This window comes from Ornithorhynchus anatinus, chromosome 9 (assembly GCF_004115215.2).
Source record: "Ornithorhynchus anatinus isolate Pmale09 chromosome 9, mOrnAna1.pri.v4, whole genome shotgun sequence".
NCBI classification, from domain to species: Eukaryota; Metazoa; Chordata; class Mammalia; order Monotremata; family Ornithorhynchidae; genus Ornithorhynchus; species Ornithorhynchus anatinus.
In genome coordinates this window covers 30980385-31003466 of record NC_041736.1, presented here as the reverse complement: position 1 = coordinate 31003466, position 23082 = coordinate 30980385, and the positions used below count along the sequence as shown (strand labels likewise).

The following is a 23082-nucleotide window of genomic DNA, read 5'->3' as shown; positions in this document are numbered from 1 at the left end:
GGCCCGGCAATCTCAGGGAGGACGTTGCTGTGGAGGTGAAGAGAGGGGACTTGCATCTCGTCTCCCCGAGACCCCCACGAACATCCACAGGAGGCCGTTGGTGACCAAGGAAGCTAGCAGGTAGGTGACGTATGCCCTCGGTGGGGGCAGAAGAAAGAGGTTTCCGGGCACTGAAGCTACAGGACTGAGGCCAAGAGCTTGGGATGGACGGAAAGGTCTTCTGACTCCCTGCTCTGGCGGAGCCAGGATCCGCTCGCTCTTGGCTTTGGCTGCTCCTGACAGAAGTCAGGGCTCTTTCTTCAAGTCCCCCGGGCCTGGAGCTGTAACGAAGGGGTCCCGCAGGGCAGAAACGATGAAGGGGAAGGAAGGAACCATGGCAGTTTCTCCCAAGAGACACCCCCTGCCCAAGAGCCACTTTTGATTTTGTTTTTTTCCAAACACCTGAGATCCAAACAACCAAACCCAGTCGCCTAAGGTCACGCAGCCGGCCACTTTGAAAGGCTCGAGCTGGCTTTGCCAAGAACAATCGCGGCTAAAGGGCTGGACAATAAACAAGCCAAACTGTAGATAAACTTATCAAAGAACAAAGGCGGCAGCTGGCCAGGAGCTAGGCCCACTTCATCTCCAAGCTCTGACTGGAAGCCAGCCTACCCCTCTCTCTGCGTCATCTCATTTTTCTCCGTCTCTGGTGGAGCGTAGACTTTGTAGGGGACCCTCGTGAACGAGCAGGACCAGAACAGAGTCAGTCTGCAATGGCTGCCGAGAAAGGTCACGCGGATGCTGGAAGGAGTAAGTAGAGATCAGGAAACCAAGCCAAGGGCCCTATAACAACTAAGGCCTTGCTGTGAAGTTCTAGCCAGTTAGCCTTGTAAAAGGCACAGTAAAGCTGGTTGTCTGCTTGTACCTAATATTTATATATTTTTTTTCATTTTAACTATACCTTGGTTTATGTCTACTTTATCCTCCATTGAATTGGAAGCTCTCTAAGGGTCGGGATCCTGGATTTTACTTCTCTTGGATGTTCCCAAGGGCTTAGTACTGGGCTCTGCACAGAGTAAGGAGTACAGAACTCTTATTTCAGTAAGTGTTTTGTACACAATTCTGTACTCTGGAAGTGCACAACAAATAATATTAAGGTGAAAATGAGGTGGAGAAAGCGGGGGAAGTGGGAAGCAGCATGACCTAGTGGAGAGAGCACGGATCTGGGAGTCACATGACCTGGGTTCTAATCTCAGACCTGCCACTTGTCTGCTCGGTGATCTTGGGCAAGTCGCTTCACTTCCTCTATGCCTCCGTTATCTTAACTGGAAAATGGGGATTACACCCTGCTTAGACTGTGAACCCCATGTGGGACGGGGACTGTGACCAACCTAGTAACCTTGTATAATAATAATAATGATGATGGTATTCGTTAAGCACTTACTATGTGCCAAGCACTGTATTAAGCGCTGTATCTACCCCAGCACATATTAGTACAGTGCCTGGTACATAGTAAATGCTTAACAAGTGCCTTTAAAAAAATGTAGAGTTCAATGTTCTGTGTCCATCAGGCAACTCAGTAAATATGAATTCTGAGAGGGGACAGAGAAGAGTTATTATTATTATTATTGCTACCAAGATTATCAGAGAGATGGGGTGACTTCTCCTGGGATTATAAGGATTAGGATTCTTGAGTTTGGAAAGATGAATGCTGGGAAGAGACAGGATTGAAGTTTACAAAATAATGAAGCAAGTGGACAAGGAGAACTTGGAATTTTTCACTCCACATCCCAACACCACTGGCAGTGTGGTCCAGTTCAAGTCCTAGCTTGGCTCCAGGCCAACCGTATGACCTAGAGCAAGTCACTAAACCTCTCCAGGCCTCAGTTTCCTCATCTGTGACCTCCATTGTGGGACTGTGTCTGATCTCATAACCTTATATCTACTTAGCACATGGTAAGGGCTTATTAGATTCCATAATTATTCTGAGGATTAAAAATTTGGAGAAAATATGACCAAAACAAAAGAAGGTCCACACAGAGATTGTGATTTTACCATAGGAAGTTTAAAATATCAATAGATTCAAGAAGCCTTTTGGATAGGCTTTTCCAGGGATTATAAGGATTAAGACTCTTCCGTCTGGAAGATGAAAGCCAGGAAGGGACAGGATTGAAGTTTACAAAATAATGAAACAAGAGGAGAGGGAGAAAATCGAACTTTTTTCCCCACATCCCAACACCACTGGCAGTGTGGTCTAATGGAAAGAACACAGGATTGAGCATCAGTTAGGACATCCAGTTCAAGTCCCAACTTGGCCACAGGCTAACTGTGGCACCTGGAAGTTTAAATTTAAAATATCAGTAGATTGAAATATCAATAGATACAAGTTTAAAGTTTAAACTATCAATAGTTTCAAGAAGGCTTTTGGGTAGATTTATGAAAAATGGTTCATAATAAAATACTTGTGGGAAATTAGCAATGTAGAGGGGAAAGTTTGGGGGTATTAGATGGCATAATATCATGCCCTCTTAATATCTTGCCATAACTGTGCAAAATTATAATGATAATAATGTTGATATTTGTTAAGCGCTTACTATGTGCAGAGCACTGTTCTAAGCGCTGGGGGAGAAACAGGGTCATCAGGTTGTCCCACGTGAGGCTCACAGTTAATCCCCATTTTACAGATGAGGTAACTGAGGCACAGAGAAGTGAAGCGACTTGCCCACGGTCCCACAGCAGACAAGTGGCAGAGCCGGGATTAGAACTCAGGTCTCTCTGACTCCCAGGCTTGTGCACTATCCAGTAGACCACACTGCCCCTTATTAACTGCGGTTAATATGCTCCTCCAGGAGATTTGGTGCATTTCAGGCCATACGCCAACCAGTGCGATCCTGGCCTCGGGCTCCCTGCCCACTTCTTTGTCGGATTGCATTTTTCTTCCTTTGTTGTGCTGACCTCTCTTTCTAACTCCCTTTGTTCAAAGGCTGTCATCTACCAGTTAAGAAGGATCACCTTTGAAGTCACAGAATCTGGCAAAACACTCTCCCTCAGACCAAGGCATGCCTGAACCTCCTTATTAAGTAGAGGAAGAAGGGACTTTCTCAGAGTAAGAACTTCTGCCAGGCAGCAATAGTTTTTTTGTTTTGTTTTTGGTGGTACTCGTTAGTGATTAACAAGGTATAAGATAATCAGGTTGGACACATCCCTGTCCCACATGGGGCTCACGATCTAAGTTGGAGGGAGAAAGATTTAATCCCCATTTTCCAGATGGGCTATCTGAGGCACACGGAAGTGAAGTGACTTGACCAAGGTCACACAACAGTGGCAGAGGCAGGATTAGGACCCAGTTCCTCTGATTCCCGGGCCCGAGCTCTTTTTGTTAGTCCACCCTGCTTCCGGGGGAGGCCGTGTGCCATCCTGGATTCCTAATACCCCCGTTACTTTCTCTGGAAACCAGTTCGTGTTTCTGTCATCAACAGTGAACCTGAGGATGCCCTCCCCGAGCCGCGCCCAAGGCAGGCAAAATGACTCCGCCGAGGGGGCACCGTGATTTTCAGTGGGTTGACTGGCTGGAAGGAATCCCACCGTTTTGGGTGGGACGATTGGCTGGAGAGGAGAACCACTGCGTTCACTGGGGATGATTGGCTGTAGGAGAGCTCCATTGTTTTCAGCAGGGCGATTGAAATAGAAGGGAAACAGCAGTGATTTTTCTGCTGACCAGCTCGGTGAAGAAGGGCATTGTGAGCTCAGAGGGGCAGGATGTGGCTCTCTGCCTTCAGCTATTTCCCCACTGACCGTTCCCTCCACCGCACATTGTTCCCCACAGGAAGATTTATACCCAAGCTTGTTCCCCTGGAAAGTTCTACATCAGTGTCAGAGTGGTGTCAGAGTGGTGGTGGTGGTGATCACTGGCAGCACCCCCGTGCCCTCCCCGCCATGTTTCATGCTGACTTTTCCCAGAGCTGGTTGTTAACTCCCAGAGTGCTGGATTGTGGCCTACCGTGACTCCAGCTCAAGCCTGGGAGTCAGAGGACCTGGCTTCTAATTCCAGCTCTCCTCCCTGCCTGCTGTGTGACCTTGGGCAAGGCACTTAACATCTCTGTACCTACAAGTTTCCTCATCTCTTAATTGGGGATTTGGTTTCTGTTCTCTTAGACTGTAAATTCCCCATGGGGCAGGGATTATGTCTGACCTTCTCAGATCATCTAGACTAAGGAACTCCAACCTCGGTATGCATCCGCCAAACTAACTCTCTTCCCCTCTTCAAACCGCTACTGAGAGCTCACCTCCTCCAAAAGGTCTTCCCAGACTGAGCTTCCCCTTTTCCCTCTGCTCCCTCTCTGCTCCCCTCCGCCCTCTGCTCCCTCCCTCTTCCCCCACTTCACCTCCCCTCAGCTAAGCCCCCTTTCCCTCTGCTCCTCCCCCTCTCCCTTTCCCCTCCCCTCAGCACTGTGCTCATTTGCTCATTTTTATATATTTTATTACCCTATTTATTTTGTTAATGAGGTGAACATCCCCTTGATTCTATTTATTGTGATTATGTTGTCTTGTTTTTGTCCCTCTGTCTCCCCCGATTAGACTGTAAGCCCGTCACTGGGCAGGAATTGTCACTATCTGTTGCCGAATTGTACATTCCAAGTGCTTAGTACAGTGCTCTGCACATAGTAAGCGCTCAATAAATACTATTGAATGAATGAATGAATGACCTGATTAGCCCGTTTCTACCCCAGTGGTCAGTAAAGTGCTTGGCACACAATGAGCACTTAACAAATGCCACTATAATTGTGATAATAAGTATTATTAGTGGGCTTGTCTGTGGGAGGTTATCGCCAGCCCCAGAGCACTTATGTACATATCTGTAATTAATTTATTTGTATTGATGTTTGTCTCCCCGCTCTAGACTGAAAGTTTGTTGTGGTCAGGGAATGTGTCTGTTTATTGTTATACGCTCCCAAACGGTTATTACAGTGCTCTGCACACAGTAAGTGCTCGATAAATATGATTGAATGAATGAATGAATGAGAGAGAAGGCGGGGCAGAGTTTTTGAGAACCCAAGTTTGAAAGGCCCAAAATGTTGGAAAACATCCAACTTCAGTTATTACCGTCGCCAGAGCTCATGGTCAGTTTGCCTGAGACGCAGAACTGGACGAGCCTCGGGGATCGCGGAGATGTTTTGCTTTCAGAGGCAGCGGGAGGGAGGATGGTTGAAAAATCAAACCAGACGGCAGCCGCGGGTGAGTATGTCACAAGGGGCGGAGGGCGGGCAAGGTGGCTGCCATTTTTTAAGGTCTGGCTTGAGAGCCATCTTGCTACATTCCCATGCGGTGACCATCTTCAGTATTTGAGGAGGCGCGCCCTGCCACTGGGTGGGCCACCCCGATGTGGCCACTCACACTGCTTGCCTCATTCTGATCCCACCAGCTGGTGACTCGGGCTCTTATGTTGGGTTTCACTGTTTGGGACGGCCCAGAGCAGAGCCTGGGGTTCATACACCAGAGACCTCAGCCCATCCTCAGCAACCTCTTGATGTCCAGGAGCTACAATCTCCAAGAGGTAGTTCCCGATTTCCTCCCTCCACCCTGGCCCTCCCAGCCCACTGGCCTCGCTCCTCAATTCCTGCCCTCAGGGACATGCAGTCTCCGAGAGAATGGCATTAAGATGAATTAAAGGAAGGGGAAGCAACAAAGTATAAAGATAAGTACACTCCTTCCGTGGGGGTGGGGTGTGTAGTTAAAAACTGCAGAGGGAGGGAAAATAGGGTGGAGAGATGAGAGATTAGTCAGGGAAGGCATCCTGGAGGAGATAGGATTGTTGTAGGGCTTCGAAAATGGGGACAGTGATGGTCTTACTGCCTCTTAACTCCACTGGTCTACGATGCAGAGCCTGGTGATAGGATTCCCATGGCCTGAGATTGGTTTTCTGACACAAACTAAGTTTTTTTTTTTGTTGTTGTTGTTAGTGGTATTTGTTAAGTGCTTATTATAATGTTGGTATTTAATAATGTTGGTATTTGTTAAGCGCTTACTATGTGCCGAGCACTGTTCTAAGCGCTGGGGTAGACACAGGGGAATCAGGTTGTCCCACGTGGGGCTCACAGTCTTAATCCCCATTTTACAGAGGAGGTAACTGAGGCACCGAGAAGTGAAGTGACTTGCCCAAAGTCACACAGCTGACAAGTGGCAGAGCCGGGGTTCGAACCCATGACCTCCGACTCCAAAGCCTGTGCTCTTTTCCACTGAGCCAGGCTGGTATTTGTTAAGCGCTTACTATGTGCAGAGCACTGTTCTAAGCACTGGAGTAGACCCCGGGGGAATCAGGTTGTCCCACATGGAACTCACAGTCTTAATCCCTATTTTACAGATGAGGTAACTGAGGCACAGAGAAGTTAAGTGACTTGCCCACAGTCACACAGCTGTCAAGTGGCAGAGCTGGGATTTGAACTCATGACCCCTGACTCCAAAGCCCATGCTCTTTCCACTGAGCCACGCTTCTTCTCTATTATATGCCAGGCATTCTACTAAGTGCTGGGGAAAGATACAAGCTAATCAGGTAGGACACAGACCCTGTCCCACTTGGGGCTCACCTTGTTACAGATGAGGTAACTGAGGCACAGAGACATTAAGTCACCTGCCCAAGGTCACGCACAGATGAGTGGAGGAGCCGGGATTAGAATCCCGGTCCTTCTGATTCCTAGGCCTGTGCTCTATCCACTAGGCCATGCTTCAGGCACACATCTCAATAGCTTTTTCTTCTTCCAGGTAACCATGGGTGGAATAATTCATGGTAAAACTGCCATTTCACGCCCATAATGTGGAGAGCCATTGTGAGTTACTCATATAATAATAATAACAATAGAAATAATAATGATACTATTTATTGATTTCCATGTGCCAAGCCCTGTGCTAATTGCTGCAATCGATTCAAGATTTTATCAGCAATACAGATACCAGGAAAAGGTCCAGGAATTTAGTAACTGATCCATGTCACTCAGAAGTCAGACACAAAGCTGACAGATGAACTCTTAGATCTAAACTTTTGCCCAGTTCCTGAAGGGTGAATGCCATTTCAGTCAATCAATCATTAGTATTTATTGAGTTTACTGTATGCAGAACACTGTATTTAGTATTTGGATCAGTACAATAGAGTTGGTAGATACAATCTTGCCCTCAAGGAGCTTTTGAAAGAGAATTTCAAATGTGTGGTTTGCTGAAGTGAACTTATGTTGCTGGTTTAGACTGTAAGCTCCCTCTCTAGACTATAAACTCCTGGTGGGCAGGGAATGATTCTACCAATTCCCTTGTTTGTTACTCTCCAAGGCGCTTAGTACACAGTGCTTTGCACACAGTAAGTGCTCAATAAATACCATTGATGGATTGCTTTGTGCCTAATTCAGTGCAGCAGTAGTAAGCTCTCGTCCTCTCTCTGTTTCCCCTTCTTTCGCTCTCTCTCCCCCACTCTCTTGATAAATTATTTAACTATATCACTAACATAATAGCAATAAGAAGTACGTTTTCAAACCATTTCTCCCATCTTAATTTCCCCTTTTTCTCACTAAATCATTATCTTGCACCCTGTGGGGATCTGAAATGGTGCCCTTTGGTTAGAGTGTCCAGGAGAGCTTCTCAATTTGTTAGCAAGAATCAGTGACAAGCAGATAGCAAACCCTTCACCACCGGTGCGGAGGATCCCAAATATCTTCCCAAGAAATTCCTACCTACTAGGATGAAGTTGTTGGCGTAGACTGTAGGGTCTGGAGCTGCCACGAGGAGACACTATTAACACATCTTTGGATTTCCTTAGAGCAGGCGGGGTCCCAGGGGGCTCATAATTTCTGAAAAGGATTGCAGGGGAGAGTTGGCGAGGGACACAAAAGAACGATGAAACAACAAACACACAAAGACAACATAGAAAGGCAAGGACAAGGATAAATACAAGAAGAGCTATATAGAGCACTGCAGTGAAAGGAACATTGTTTATGGGGTTTTTTTTCAGTATTAGTTAACGGCTTACTACTTGTCAAACACTGTTCCAAGTGCTGAGTTAGATGGAAGTGAATTAGATTAGATACGGCCCTTGTCCTGCATGGGGTTTACAGTCTAAGTAAGAGGGAGAACAGGAGAATTGAGGCACAGAGAAGTTAAGTGACTTGCCCAAGGTCCCACAGCAAGCGATTGGCAGAGCCGGGATTAGAACCCAGGTCCTCTAATTCCCAGGCCGGGGCTCTTTACGCTAAACCACGCTGCTTCTCTAAGTTTCATTCATTCATTCATGTTATTGAGTGCTTTCTGGGTGCAGAGCACTGAACTAAGCACTTGGAAAGCACAATTCAGCAACACACAGAGACACTCCCTACCCAACAATGGGCTCACAGTCTAGAAGCAGGGAGACAGACAACAAAACAAAACAAGTAAACAGGCATCAATAGCATCAGTATAGACAAAGAGTTTACAGTCTAGCAGGAGAAACAGATACTAAAATCAATTATGGAAAGGAGAAAGTAATAGAGTGTAAAAAATATGTTTATAAGTGCTTGGGAGGTTGGTTGAAAGCCGTTAAATGCTCAGGTGATGGTTGTGGGAGTATTTCCACTGGGGAGATTTGAGATTCCTTGTGGAAGGCCTCCTGGAGGAGATGTGCTTTCAGAACTCAGATTTGGAGGGAGAAAGAGAGCCAGGCAGGGCAGAAGGAATGAGCAATTAATTGACTGTAGTGGATACACTACCGGAACGATTGCAGATGGAGAGAGGAGTGTTCTGGGAGAGATGTGTCCGTGGTGTCCCTGTGGGTCGGAAACTACTCGACCGCATAAGACAAGACAGGAGAAGGGGAGAGGAGAATGACCCAAGGGAGTCGGTTAAGTTAAGAGGAATGAAGATTGTGAGCTCAAGGCAGGGAGATCAGTGAGGAGGCTGATGCATTAGTTAAATTGGGATAATACAAGTGCTTGGACCTGAGATGGACATTTGGATGGAGAGGAAGAGACAGATCCCAAAAATGTTGAGGAGGAAGTACTGACCAGACCGGATAATAATTATAATAACTGTGATATTTGTTGAGCGCTTACTATATGCCAAACACGGTACCAAGCGCTGGGGTCGGACACAGTCTTTGTCCCAAACGGGGCTCGCCATCTACATATATAGGAGCTGAGGTTCCAAAAAGTAAGTTGCCCAAGGTAACACAGCAGACCTGTGCTTTTGGCATTAGGTCACACTGCTTCTCTGTGGCCAAATTTGGTCTTCAACTGAATGCAGGTTTTGAAAAAGGGAGGATCAGGGCTAATGCCAACATTTCAGTCCTCAGAGAAGGGAAGATGGTGCTGCCAACTGTAATGGAAAAGTTGGAAGAGGGGACTTGGGAGGGGAGATGCTGGACTGGAGATTGAGCTCGAGGGGCCGGTGGTGATAATCATATAGAGATTTCCCAGTGACAGTAAGCACTCGACAAATACGATTGAATAACAGAAATAAATGTGTGATAGTGGAGGGGGTTTGAGGTCAGAGCTAGTGCGATGCCTTCGGGAGTTACCCACATAGAGTTGCTCTTGAAACCGTGGGAAGAGCTGTGTTCCTCAAGGGAGCATAAAGTGAGAAGAGAAGGGCACTCAGAACAGAAAATAGAAGAGATACTGAAAAGGAGCAGCCAGAGAAATAAAAGGAGAACCTAGAGTTAAATACTGTGTTTCCACGGTGAATCAACAGTTAGTCCATCAGTGGTATTTACTGAGCACTTAGTGTGCAGAGTACTGTATTAAGCTCTTGGGAGAGTACAATACAACAGAGTTGGTAGATGCAATTCCTGGCCACAAGGAATTTACAAAGGGTCTAAGAAGGCTAAGAGCTCGAGGAGGATCAGGGCAGGATTATTATTACTAAGTGCTGTCGAGTCATTTCCAATTCATAGCAACTCCATGGATATACTTTCTCCAGAACGGCCTGTCCTCTGCCATAATCCTCAACCTTTCTAATGGTTCTTCCGTTATCATTACGGTCTCTATCCATCTAGCTGCTGGTCTGCCTCTTCCACGATTTCCCTGAACTTTTCCTTGAATTAGTGTCTTCTCCAGAGAATTAGTCCCCTGATTATGTATCCAAACTATGCTAATCTAAGTCGAGGCGTTTGGCCTTCCAAAGACCCCTTGGGTTTAATTTGCTCTAAAATCCATTTGTTTGTCTTTTGGGCAGTCCATGGTACTCGCAAAAGCCCTCTCCAACACTACATTTCAAAAGAATTGATGTTCTTTCTATCCAGGGCAGGATAGAGTCTATTAAATCTGGCACGGAGGAAGTCATTGGTGTCCCTGGAGAGAGCAGCCTCAGTGGAGTGAAAAGTGAAAAAGCACTGGAGCCTAGTGGAAAGAACCTGGGGCTGGGAGACAGAGAACCTGGGTTCTAATCTCAGCTCTGCCACTAATTCTCTTCCCCTCTTCAAAGCCCTACTTAGAGCTCACCTCTTCCAAGAGGCCTTTCCAGACTGAGCTTCCCCTTTTCCCTCTGCTCCCCCTCTACCCCCCTCACCTCCCCTCAGCTAAAGCCCCTTTTCCCCCCCCTTTCCCTCTGCTCCTCCCCCTCTCCCTTCCCCACCCCTCAGCACTGTGCTCGTCTGCTCATTTATATATATTTTTATTACCCTATTTATTTTGTTAATGGGATGTACATCCCCTTGATTCCATTTATTGCTATTGTTTTTGTCTGTCCGTCCGTCTCCGCCGATTAGACTGTAAGCCCGTCAATGGGCAGGGACTGTCTCTATCTGTCGCCGATTTGTACATTCCAAGCGCTTAGTACAATGCTCTGCACATAGTAAGCACTCAATAAATACTATTGAATAATATGCTATGTGACCTTGGGAAAATCAAACTCCTCAGTTACCTCATCTATAAAATGGGGATTAAGACTATGAGCCCCATATGGCACGTGGACTGTGTCCAACCTGATTAATTTGAATCTATACCGTACAGTGCCTGGCACATACTAATCACTTAACAAATACCTTTAAAAGAAAAAGTGGAAACCACATTGCAGAGATCAAGAAGGGAAGATGAGGAGTTCAGTTTTGGATGTGCTGAGTTTGAGGTGACAATGGGACATCCAGGTAGAGATGTCCTATAGGCAGGAGGAAATATGAAACTGCAGAGAAGAAGGTCAGGGCTGGAGATGGAGATTTGGGAGTCCTCTGGGTAGAGATGCTGGGAGCGGATGAGCTCACCGAGGGAGCGCCTCTCCAAGAATCCTGTTCCGGTGTCCCCAGACTCCTCATTCAATCAATCAGTGGTATTTATTAAGTGCTCTCCTTGTGCGGAGCACTGTACTAAGTGATTCTATTTATTACTTATTATTCATTCATTCAATAGTATTTACTGAGCTCTTACTATGTGCAGAGCACTGTACTAAGCGCTTGGAATGTACAATTCGGCAACAGATAGAGACAATCCCTGCCCAATGATGGGCTCACAGTCTAAATGGGGGAGACAGACAGCAAAGCGAAAAAGAACAAAACAAAAACAAGACAACATCATCAAGATAAATAGAATCAAGGAGATGTACACCTCATTAACAAAATAAATAGGGTAATAAATAATATATACAAGTGAACACAGTGCTGAGGGCAGGGGAAGAGCAGAGGGTGGGGGAGAGGGGAAGGGAGGGGGAGCAGAGGGAAAGGGGGGGCTCAGTCTGGGAAGGCCTCCTGGAGGAGGTGAGCTCTCATTAGCTCACAGCTCATTATTACTAAATGATTCTATTTATTGAGCTCTTACTCTGACCAAAGCACTGGACTAAGCACTTGAGACAGGACAATATAACAATATATAGACGCATTCCCGGCCCACAGTGAGTTTGCAGTCTAGAGTGGAAGACAAACATTATTAGAAATAAATAGATAAATAGGATACTCGATGCTTCAAAGAGGGCCGAGGACAACGTTGAGACCCCACTAGGTTTCCTTTCAGTAATGATTCTGAGCCAACAGTGAAGACCCAAAGCAAAGGTAAGCTGTAAATGTCCATCTTGATTCTATTTATTGTGATTAAGTTGTCTTGTTTCTGTCCATCTGCCTCCCCCAATTAGACTGTAAGCCCGTCCATGGGCAGGGATTGTCTCTATGCGTGGTTCAGTGGAAAAAGCATGGGCTTTGGAGTCAGAGGTCATGGGTTCGAATCCCAGCTCTGCCACTTGTCAGCTGTGTGACTTTGGGCAAGTCACTTAACTTCTCGGTGCCTCAGTTACCTCATCTGTAAAATGAGGATTAAGACTGTGAGCCCCACGTGGGACAACCTGATTCCCCTGTGTCTACCCCAGCGCTTAGAACAGTGCTCGGCACATAGTAAGCGCTTAACAAATACCAACATTATTATTAGTATTATCTGTTGCCGAATTGTACATTCCAACACTCAGTACCATGCTCTGCACATAGTAAGCGCTCAATAAGTACTATTGAATGAATGAATGAATATGTACTATTGCTGGCATCTGTCCTCCACCATTCACCATTTCGTGGGTCCTCAAGAGCTATAATAGGCTCCCACTTCCCAACAGGGGAAACCAAAGGATGAATCAACTTTCCAGAGGGTCCATAACGATGTGGTTGCTGGGTACACGTGTGTGAAGTGATTTCTGCCCAGCAGAGTGGAGCTATCCCACAGTGCACTGAGCCACTTTAGCACCGTGACATCCCTGGCTCCGCCCCCGGGGAGGCTATCTCTGGCTCCCATGTATTCCTCTGATGTGCGTTGTGTTCCTGACTATTGGTTACGTGTGGAGGAGGCTGGTTTGATTTCATTCTTCTGCATCCCATTCCTCATGGATTCTGTGCAGTCTTCTCAGAGGTTACTTTTCAATCATCCGGTATCGTCTTTGCGATCAAGGATCTTCGTTATGGTCCCCCTTTGTGGTTGGGGGTCCCCCTCCCACCCTTATACAATTCTGTCCTCTCTCCTTTTGCTACCTTTTTGTAGTCACTACATTGTATTGTTCCTGTATTCCCTACCGCTTGTTTGCTGTAAATAGTCTTCTTCTCCCATCCTCAAAGGCAAGCTCCGGCTATTCTTTCCTTAGTTCTCTTGGTTTAATAATCTATCAGCCCCCCTGAAAACCAAGCACCCCAAGCCCTCCAACAAAATCACCCCCCAAAAGACACATACAGGGACCATTTGACTCTATCAGCATAAGGGTCTTCGATTAAAGTTGTCTTGCCCTCAAGAAGCCCTCAAGATCCAATGCAGACAAAAACTCAAGCGATTCAATAGGTGAAAAGAAATAAAATCTCCAGAGCCAAGACCAGGATACAAGTATCATTCTCACCGGAGAATTATATACTATAATATTTTATATTATATACTCACTACTATGGTGAAATTGTTGAATCTGGTGGCTGGTGACAGGTGATAGGTAGCTGCTGCTACCATTTTGGATAGTTGGAAGCATTATGCATATAAAAGGGCAATAGCTCTGAGGATTGGTAATTCTTAAATCAATCTGACCACGTTGAAACAGATGTAAATGGATGAACGGAAGCAATCTCAATAAAACTGAGTCATGTTTAAATGCTGGGGCATAGATTCATTAAAGTGAAGAAATGAGGCCAATGGAGATGTGTTTCTAAAGACGTGGAGCCCACTTTGAAAAAGCTCAGCTGCATTTTCCATCTTAACAGCTTGCCGACAGGTTTTCTATCCTTTAACCCCTCTCTGACTTGATCAGTTATCGATAAGTAGCCTCTCTCCACTGACATCTTTACAATGGCTGCTCCATTCTGGGGGTATTAGTGCAAACTGAGTGCCTGACCTCCACTCAGGAACCAGCCCACCACTCACACCCTCGACCCAGCTGGAAGGTGGCTCTGCCTTCTGATGTGTCATCAGGAACTGACCATCCTCGACCTCCAGGGTGGCTGATCCTCTATGGGGATTGTCCCTCCGCTCCTCTCTCTCAGCTTCCATATTGGCTGGCCAAATCCTGCTGACTGTTCCTCCCCAACTTTCTCTGCCGCTTCACCTCCAACCAAATGGCCACAAAGCTGATCCAGGGACACATCAGATTCATTCAATAGTATTTATTGAGCGCTTACTATGTGCAGAGCACTGTACTAAGCTCTTGGAATGTACAAATCGGCAACAGATACAGTCCCTGCCCATTGACGGACTTACAGTCTAATCGGGGGAGACAGAAAGACAAAAACAATAGCAATAAATAGAATCAAGAGCAATAAATAGATCCTTACTCAATTACTGCTTCAAACTCTTCACTGACCTTTCACCCTCTCCCTTCTTTTCCCTCTCCCTTATGGGTCACCCTTGCACCCTTTTATCAGTCCTGCCTCAGTCCCACAGCATTTGTGTACATATCCGTAATTTATTTCCTTCTATTAGTTCATTCATTCATTCATTCAATAGTATTTATTGAGCGCTTACTATGTGCAGAGCACTGTACTAAGCGCTTGGGATGAACAAGTCGGCAACAGATAGAGACAGTCCCTGCCGTTTGACGGGCTTACAGTCTAATCGGGGGAGACGGACAGACAAGAACAATGGCACTAAACAGCGTCAAGGGGAAGAACATCTCGTAAAAACAACGGCAACTAAATAGAATCAAGGCGATGTACAATTCATTAACAAAATAAATAGGGTAACGAAAATATATACAGTTGAGCGGATGGGTACAGTGCTGTGGGGATGGGAAGGGAGAGGTGGAGGAGCAGAGGGAAAAGGGGAAAATGAGGCTTTAGCTGCGGAGAGGTAAAGGGGGGATGGCAGAGGGAGTAGAGGGGGAAGAGGAGCTCAGTCTGGGAAGGCCTCTTGGAGGAGGTGATTTTTAAGTAAGGTTTTGAAGAGGGAAAGAGAATCAGTTTGGCGGAGGTGAGGAGGGAGGGCATTCCGGGACCGCGGGAGGACGTGACCCAGGGGTCGACGGCGGGATAGGCGAGACCGAGGGACGGCGAGGAGGTGGGCGGCAGAGGAGCGGAGCGTGCGGGGTGGGCGGTAGAAAGAGAGAAGGGAGGAGAGGTAGGAAGGGGCGAGGTGATGGAGAGCCTCGAAGCCTAGAGTGAGGAGTTTTTGTTTGGAGCGGAGGTCGGTAGGCAACCACTGGAGTTGTTTAAGAAGGGGAGTGACATGCCCAGATCGTTTCTGCGGGAAGATGAGCCGGGCAGCGGAGTGAAGAATAGACCGGAGCGGGGCGAGAGAGGAGGAAGGGAGGTCAGAGAGAAGGCTGACACAGTAGTCTAGCCGGGATATAACGAGAGCCCGTAATAGTAAGGTAGCCGTTTGGGTGGAGAGGAAAGGGCGGATCTTGGCGATATTGTAGAGGTGAAACCGGCAGGTCTCGGTAACGGATAGGATGTGTGGGGTGAACGAGAGGGACGAGTCAAGGATGACACCGAGATTGCGGGCCTGCGGGACGGGAAGGATGGTCGTGCCATCCACAGTGATGGAGAAGTCTGGGAGCGGACTGGGCTTGGGAGGGAAGATGAGGAGCTCAGTCTTGCTCATGTTGAGTTTTAGGTGGCGGGCCGACATCCAGGTGGAGACGTCCCGGAGGCAGGAGGAGATGAGAGCCTGAAGGGAGGGGGAGAGGACAGGGGCGGAGATGTAGATCTGCGTGTCATCTGCGTAGAGATGGTAGTCAAAGCCGTGAGAGCGGATGAGTTCACCGAGGGAGTGAGTGTAAATGGAGAACAGAAGAGGGCCAAGAACTGACCCTTGAGGAACTCCAACAGTTAAAGGATGGGAGGGGGAGGAGGCTCCAGCGTAGGAGACCGAGAATGATCGGCCAGAGAGGTGAGAGGAGAACCAGGAGAGGACAGAGTCCGTGAAGCCAAGGTGAGATAAGGTGTGGAGGAGGAGGGGATGGTCGACAGTGTCAAAGGCAGCAGAGAGGTCAAGGAGGATCAGAATGGAGTAGGAGCCATTGGATTTGGCAAGAAGGAGGTCATGGGTGACCTTAGAGAGAGCAGTCTCGGTAGAGTGGAGGGGACGGAAGCCATTAGTGTCTGTCTCTCCCCTCTAGACTGTAAAGTTATTGTGGGTAGGGAACGTGTATACCAAATCTGTTAGGTTGTACTCTCCCAAGCACTTAGTACAGTGCTTTGCACACAGTACATGTTCAATAAATATGATTGATTGAATGATATCCCTTGGGGAAAGACTACAAATTTATGTCAATGATCTGATAGAAAGGGCTATTTCATTTAATGCTGGAGAACAACAGGGAAGCAGTGTGGCCCAGTGGAAAGAGCACAGGGCTGGAAGTCTGAGGACCAGGATTCTAATCCTGCCTCTACCACTTGTCTTCTGTTTGATTTAATTTTCTCGTGCCTCAGTTTCCTCCTCTGTAAAATGAGGATCCAATACCTGTTCTCCCTCTCTCTAAGACCATTAACCCTGTGTGAGACAGTAACCGTGTCTGATCTGAATATCCCGTATCTTCCTCGTCACTTAGTAAAGTGATTGGCAAATAGCAAGCAATTAATAAATGCTACAATTATTATTAATAGGAGCCCAGCACTGTATTTTGTTTGGCTAAAGTAACTCCCTTGCTGAAGGCATCTGGGTTACTGCCTGATTTCACCTACTAGTTCCCTGTACCACTCACTGGGGATATTGATTTTCTCCTTCCGCACCTGGTATGTCTCATTTCCCCTGGCTCCAGCCCCTGGGAGAAGGAACGGATTTTCACTTGCCCAGCTGTGGCTCAAGGTAAACTTGTTAGCTTCAGACCCCAGCTGGAAAAATCTCAGCAAATTACTGCAATAAATTGTGTCCTCTTCCATCAACTCAGGAAATTGGCGAGCCAGCCTTGGGCAAGGAGAGGAGGGGAGACAGGTTACAGGTTCGTTCTCTGGATGAACAGCACTTCCTTTCAGGCCTCATCCTTCTCCTGAGCCAAAGTAAGCCCACAAAGAGCACCAAGAAATAATCCCCAGATCTAAGAAGGAGCCAAGGACTGACCTATGTTCTTTCCCACCCTCAATAGGCCTACCTCCCCGAAACCTCTTTCATATCCCACTCCTCAAAACCCATCACTTACCCCTTAGTGAAAATCAGCAAAGATCCCCTTAGACAAGTAGCATGGCCTAGTGGAAAGTGCACGGGCCTGGGAGACAGGGAACGTGGGTTCTAATCCCAGCTCCGCTGATTGCCTGCTGGTAGCATTGGGCAAGTTACCTAACTTCTCTATCCCTTGGCTTCTTAACCCGTAAAATGGGGATTAAATACCCATTCTCCCCCCCTTCTTAGACTGTGAGCCCCATGTGGAACAGGGAGAGGAATGAATAAGAAGTGCACAGAAAGCAGGATGATGGAATCAGGGCAATCACTAGCAGTGGGAAGAAGGACAATTTTACTGCACCAAGGATAAGAAAGTAGAAATGATTATTTATTAAGTACTCAGCAGGGCAAAGCTCCGTAAAGCATTGAGAAATAGCATGGCCTAATGGAAAGAGCCCGGGCCTGGGTTCTAATCCCAGATCTGCCACTTGTCTGCTGTGGGACCTTGGAACCTTAACTTCTCTGTGCGGCAGTTAACTCATCTACAAAATGGGGATTTGATACCTGTTGACAGTGCTTAGAACAGTGCTTGGCATATAGTAAGTGCTTAACAAATGCCATCATTATTATTATTATTATTATTCCTACCTAGAGAGTGAGTGCTTAACAAATACCACAATTATTCACACTGGAACAGACTACCTGAGTGAGCCCTCAAGGGGCTCACAATCTTAGAAAAGAAGGGGAGAGGAGACTACAATGCACCCAGCAGGAAAAGAAAAAACAAAAAACACAAAATCAATATTAAAAATGTATGACAGGGATTAATCCAAAATCGAATAAAATCAAAGCTGTAGGGTCCTGGGGTTAGAAGAGCAGAATTTTGGGCTACTTGTGACTCAGAGTAAGGCAATTTTAGCCCCAGTGACCATCACAGCTGTGGCATCCCCAATATTATACTTTTTGAGAAGGGTGCCATGTTGTCACTGGTCCCTCCCGCCAACGTGTTGCAAGACTTTCGAGGTGAGTCTGGCGATGGGCCAGCAGAAAGCTGTTGTTCGAAGCATGATCCAGTTCCCGAAGCGAGGCCGTATGGCACCACGAATCTCCCAGAGTTACAGGTCTGACTCTGACTCACCGTCCCCTTACCCCCCTCAGCCCTCGGCCCTCAAAGCAGCTCACTGGGACTCCACGTTCTGCCTGTGGACACATAGGGGCAATCTGTTGGATCTCTCCAGTCGGGCCAGGCCCACGTGTCTACCAACTCTGTTATATTCTACTCTTCCAAGGGGTTAGTACAGTGCTCTGCACACAATAAATGCTCAATAAATACTTCTGACTGATTGATTGGTCAGGTGGAGGGGAGTTGGGATCTCTGAGCCCAAGTTCTCCAGGAGTAGATCAGGGGCCTCTGGAGGTAGTGGAACAGCAAATGGTTCGGACAAGCCATCCAAGGGTTGTCCCGCAAAGGAAAGAGCAAAGGTCTGGAGGATAAGGAGATGGAATAGAAGAGGGAGATGAGGAGAAGAGAGCTTATTTATTTATATTAATCTCTGACTTCCCCTCTAGACTGTAAACTCGGTGTGACAGAGGACGCATCTACCAACTCCGTTCTATTCATTCATTTATTCAATTGTATTTATCGAGCACTAACTGTGTGCAGAGTACTGTAATAAGTGCTTAGGAGTGTACAGTACATCATCAGACACATTCCCTGCCCTCAACGAGCTCACAGTCTAGAGGGGGAGACAGACAATATAAATAAACAAACAAATAAATAAACGAATGAATGAATGAATAAGTAAATTACAGATATATATTCATATGTACTATGGGGAAGGGAGGGCAGATGAATAAAGGAATAAGTATGAGCAGCACAGAAGGGAGTGGGAGAAGAGGAGAGGAGAGCTAGGTCAGGGAAGGCCTCCTGGAAGAGATGTGCCTTCAATAAGGCTTTGAACAATTATCCATCTGATATGAGAAGAGGAGACGTTCCAGGCCCGAGGGAGGACGTGGGCGAGAAGTTGGCGGTGAGATATATGAGATAGAGAGATGGAGAAGCAGCATGGCTTAGTGGCAAGAGCAGGGACTTGGAAGTCAGAGGACGTGGGTTTTAATCCCAGTTCCGCCACTTGTCAGCTGTGTGACCTTGGGCAAGCTGCTTAACTTCTCTGTGCCTCAGGAACCTCAACTGAAAAATGGGGATTAAGACTGTGAGCCTGATGTGGGACAACCTGGTTACCTTCTATCTACACCAGCGCTTAGAACAGTGCTTGGCACATAGTAAGCACTTAACAAATACCATCATCATTATTATTAAAGGTGATAGCCAGGATCCCCTCAGCAGCTTCAGATCTGGTAGATTCGATGGCTGCCACAGCTTCCTGAGGAAAAAACCCAGAGCCCAGCCAGGAGCAGAGAGTTCATCAAGGCAGTGGCCAGTGGAAGCAAACTATCCAAGGTCATCAGCCTTGAAGACCCTGAGGGAAGAAGGCTTATGGAGAAGCAGGGCCCTGGGTGAAATGGACAGATGAATGTGGGATCAGAATTGGATAAGTTAAAGGGATACATGATTCGTTCTGGAATCTCGTTCTCCTGGAAATATTATCCAACCACGGATACACCAGCACTGTCCTCTCCTGGTTCTCCTCCTATCTCTCTGATTTGTCCTTTTTAATTTCTTTTTTCTGGCTCATCCTCTGCCTCCCACTCTCTGCCAGTGGGGGACCCTCGAGGCTCAGTCTAAGTCCTCTTCTATTCTCCATCTACATCCACTCCCTTGGAGAATTCATTCGCTCCCATGGCTTCAATTACCACCTTTTTGCAGACAATTCCCAAATAAATCCTCAGCCCTGATCGCTCTCCTTCTCTGCAGTCTCCCATTGGCTCCTGTCTTCAAGACATCTGTACGTAGATATCCCAGCTACTTCTCAAACTAAACATATCTAAAACGGAACTCCTTATCTTCCCACCCAATCCCCGTCCTCCCTGCGTCTTTCCCATCACTGTTAACAATACCATTATCCTCCCTATCTTACAAGCCCCTACCCTTGGCATTGTCCTTGAATAATCTCTCTCATTCAACCCACATATTCAATCTGTCACCAGATCCTGTCAGTTCTACCTTCACAACATTGCTAAAATCTGCCCTTTCCTTTCCATCCAAACTGCTACCAAATTAATCCAAGCATTTCTCCTGTCCTTCCTTGACTACTGGACCACCCTCCTTGACAACCTCCCTGACTCCTATCTCTCCCCACTCCAATCCATATTTCACTCTGCTGCCCAGATCATATTTCTATAAAAAGGTTTCCCCACTCCTCAAGAACCTCCAGTGGCTGCCCATCCAACTCCCCATCAAAAAGAAACTCCTCGCCACCGGCTTTAAAGCACTAAGTCACCTTGCCCCCTCCTACCGCACCTCGCTACTCTTCTACTACAACTCAGCCCACACACTTTTTTCTTCTAATGCTAACCTTCTCAGTGAACCTCGATCTCATCTATCTTGCCGCTGTTCTCTCGCCCACATCCTGCCTCTGGCCTGGAACACCCTCCCTCCTCATATCTGACAGACAATTACTCTCCCCCGCTTCAAAGTCTTACTGAAGGCACTTCTCCTCCAAGAGGCTTTCCCTGACTAAGCCGTGCTTTCCTTTTCTTCAGTAGTAATAATAATAATGGCATTTTTAAGCGCTCACTAGGTGCCAAGCACTGTTCCAAGTGCCGGGGGGGATACAAGGTCAGGAGCTCACAGCCTTAATCCCCATTTTACATTTTAAAGTAACTGAAGCACAGAGAAGTTAAATGACTCGCCCAAAGTCACACAGCTGACACGGGCAGAGCCGGGATTAAAACCCATGACCTCAAACTCCCAAGCCCGTGCTCTTTCCGCTGAGCCACGCTTCTTCAACTCCCTTCTGCATCGCCCTGACTTGCTCCTTTTATTCATCCCTCCTCCCAGCCCCACAGCACTTAGGTACACATCTTTAATTTTTTTTTTTTACATTAATGTTTGTCCTCCCCTTCTAGACTGTGGGCAGGGAATGTTATATTGTTATATTGTACTGTCTCAAGCCCATAGTATGTTGCTCTGCACAGACATAGTAAACGCTCAATAAATACAATTGACTGACTGAGTGACTGCAGATCACTTGCCTACCATCAACAGGACCACGGAAGGCCGATCATACTAGAGCGCGGCCAACAGCCCCTATTCCAGAGTAGTCAGCGGTTCTTTGCCAGGGCCAGAACAAGCTTTTGAAGAACTCCCTGTGAAGAGCAGAGACACTTTCTCCCTGAACCTGATATAGAGCTCGCCTTCTCCTTCAAAATCCAGTCCTCCTTTCCCTCCTCTACCCCTCTGCCATCCCACCTCCCGCCTGCCCTAACTAAGCTTCCTGCCCCAGGAGTCCCAAGGCTGCAGAGTCAGGGCTGGCTTCACGTGGTAATCCAGGGAAGCAGCCGCTTCAGGGTGGCGCATGGTCGAAGCCCAGGATATCACCAACGGACCTCCTGACACCCTCGAGACGGCCACTGCTCGGGATGTATAAGATGGTGCCCGAAACAGAGATCTCATCAAGATGGGCACTAAGTGAGTGCAGATTTTACCCCAACTGCCTGACCTCTGCCATCTTCATGCATGGCTGCCAGTGCTGTTTCATTTCTCAGTGACTTTTCCTCCCACATCCTCCGTCTTGCTGCCCTCTGAAATCAGTCTCTGCTACAAGGTTTTTTTTTAATTTTCATTTTTTGGTTTAGACCCTGTGAGATCCAGCTGGAGGGAAGAGGGATTAAACGGCATGGGGCTGGAGAGGTGGAGAGCAGTGGGTGGAGGAGGGAAGGGGCAGGGAGGGCGGAAGGCTAGAAGCAAAGGGAGCCAGGAATAAGTGGGGGAGGGGCACGGTAACCGGCATTTGGGAGCTCGGCCTTAGTCGTCCCCCAGTCCCAGCCCGTCCCCAATCCTGACCCTTTCACTAGCTGCAGTCCCAAGTCCAGCCCAGCCCCAGCACAGGGAGCTGGTTGTGGAGGGGGCAACAGAAGGGACAGTGGCCCAAATTTCAGGCGTATTTCACCTGGAGGTCAGAAGTATAGAAATAGAAAGAAATATCTGCCTTTGAAATCGATCCCCAGGCAAAGCCCAGTGTTTCCCTCTGTTGCCGCTCTTCTTTCTGATCTAGGCCCAGCAAGGGCAGTGCAGCTCTCAAAGGCAACCAGCAGCTCCCAGAATCCTAGCAGGTTGGTCCCATAGAGGTTGGCTCCAAGGAGGCTAGTACCGAGCAGCTTGGCCTCGAGCTGGCTGGCCCAGCGGAGGGCTAGCCCCAGATAGGCCGACGTTGAGTAGGCTGACACCAAAAAGCCTGGCCCCATGGAGGCTGATCCCTTGGGGGCTGGTCCCGAGAAGGCTAGCCTCGAGCACGGAGGCAAAAAACATCTCTAGCCCTTTCAACTCCTGATATTCAGAGCGCTGGGATACAAAGAGTCCTATTCCAAGTGACTGAACGCTGATCCCATTCCTTTTCTCCAGGGGCAAATTTTCAAGTTGAAAGGAACGTTACTTTCTCTTCTCAAGCCTATATTGGTGCCTGAAGTGCAAGGCTCAGCACTGTGGGCTGCGATGCCATGAAAGCGTGTGAGGTTGTGAAAGCACGTAATGAAAGCCAGGAGGGCACAAGGCGCCGCGTGACTGTGGTTTCCTTCCCCGATCCAGCAGGACAAGTTATCCTTAGGGAGCAGAAAACTTCTCAGATGGAATTCACGGCGTCTGTTTGGTCATGCCCAGAACCAGGCTTCAGGAGGAGTGAATCTGCGGTATGAATTTAGGGCAGGGGGAATTTGCGTCATCTCTCATTTTTTCTGTGCCAGCGATTGCAGGAGAGAGGTTGGATCTGAAACAGGAGGTCTGCCCCTCAGGGCATCGGTGGCTTCTAGAGTTGGCACAGGTATTGGGCAGGTAGATAGGTGCCCCAACTCCCTGCCCCTTGGAGTTTGTCCTTGTGTTGTCGAGTGGTGCACAGCTGTCCTTGGCAGGAGGAGGAGGAGGAAGAGAGGAGAGACAGAGGAGCAGGAAAGGTGGAAAGCCAGGTCTGTCTCCCTTGCTAACTTTTTTTGCCTGCCTCTC

The 23082-nt window shown here is 47.5% G+C and overlaps 1 protein-coding gene across 1 annotated transcript in view; it reads left to right on the top strand.

Annotated features, from left to right (window-relative positions):
* The window catches only part of HS1BP3 (HCLS1 binding protein 3), a 102070-nt gene extending 79548 nt beyond the window's left edge, over positions 1–22522 (top strand). Inside the window, exon 7 of the mRNA XM_039913028.1 lies at positions 22489–22522. Coding sequence (XP_039768962.1) covers positions 22489–22507 — 19 coding nt within the window. The 3' untranslated portion in view covers positions 22508–22522. The remainder of the gene's footprint in view (positions 1–22488) is intronic.
* The last annotated feature ends 560 nt before the right edge of the window (positions 22523–23082 follow it).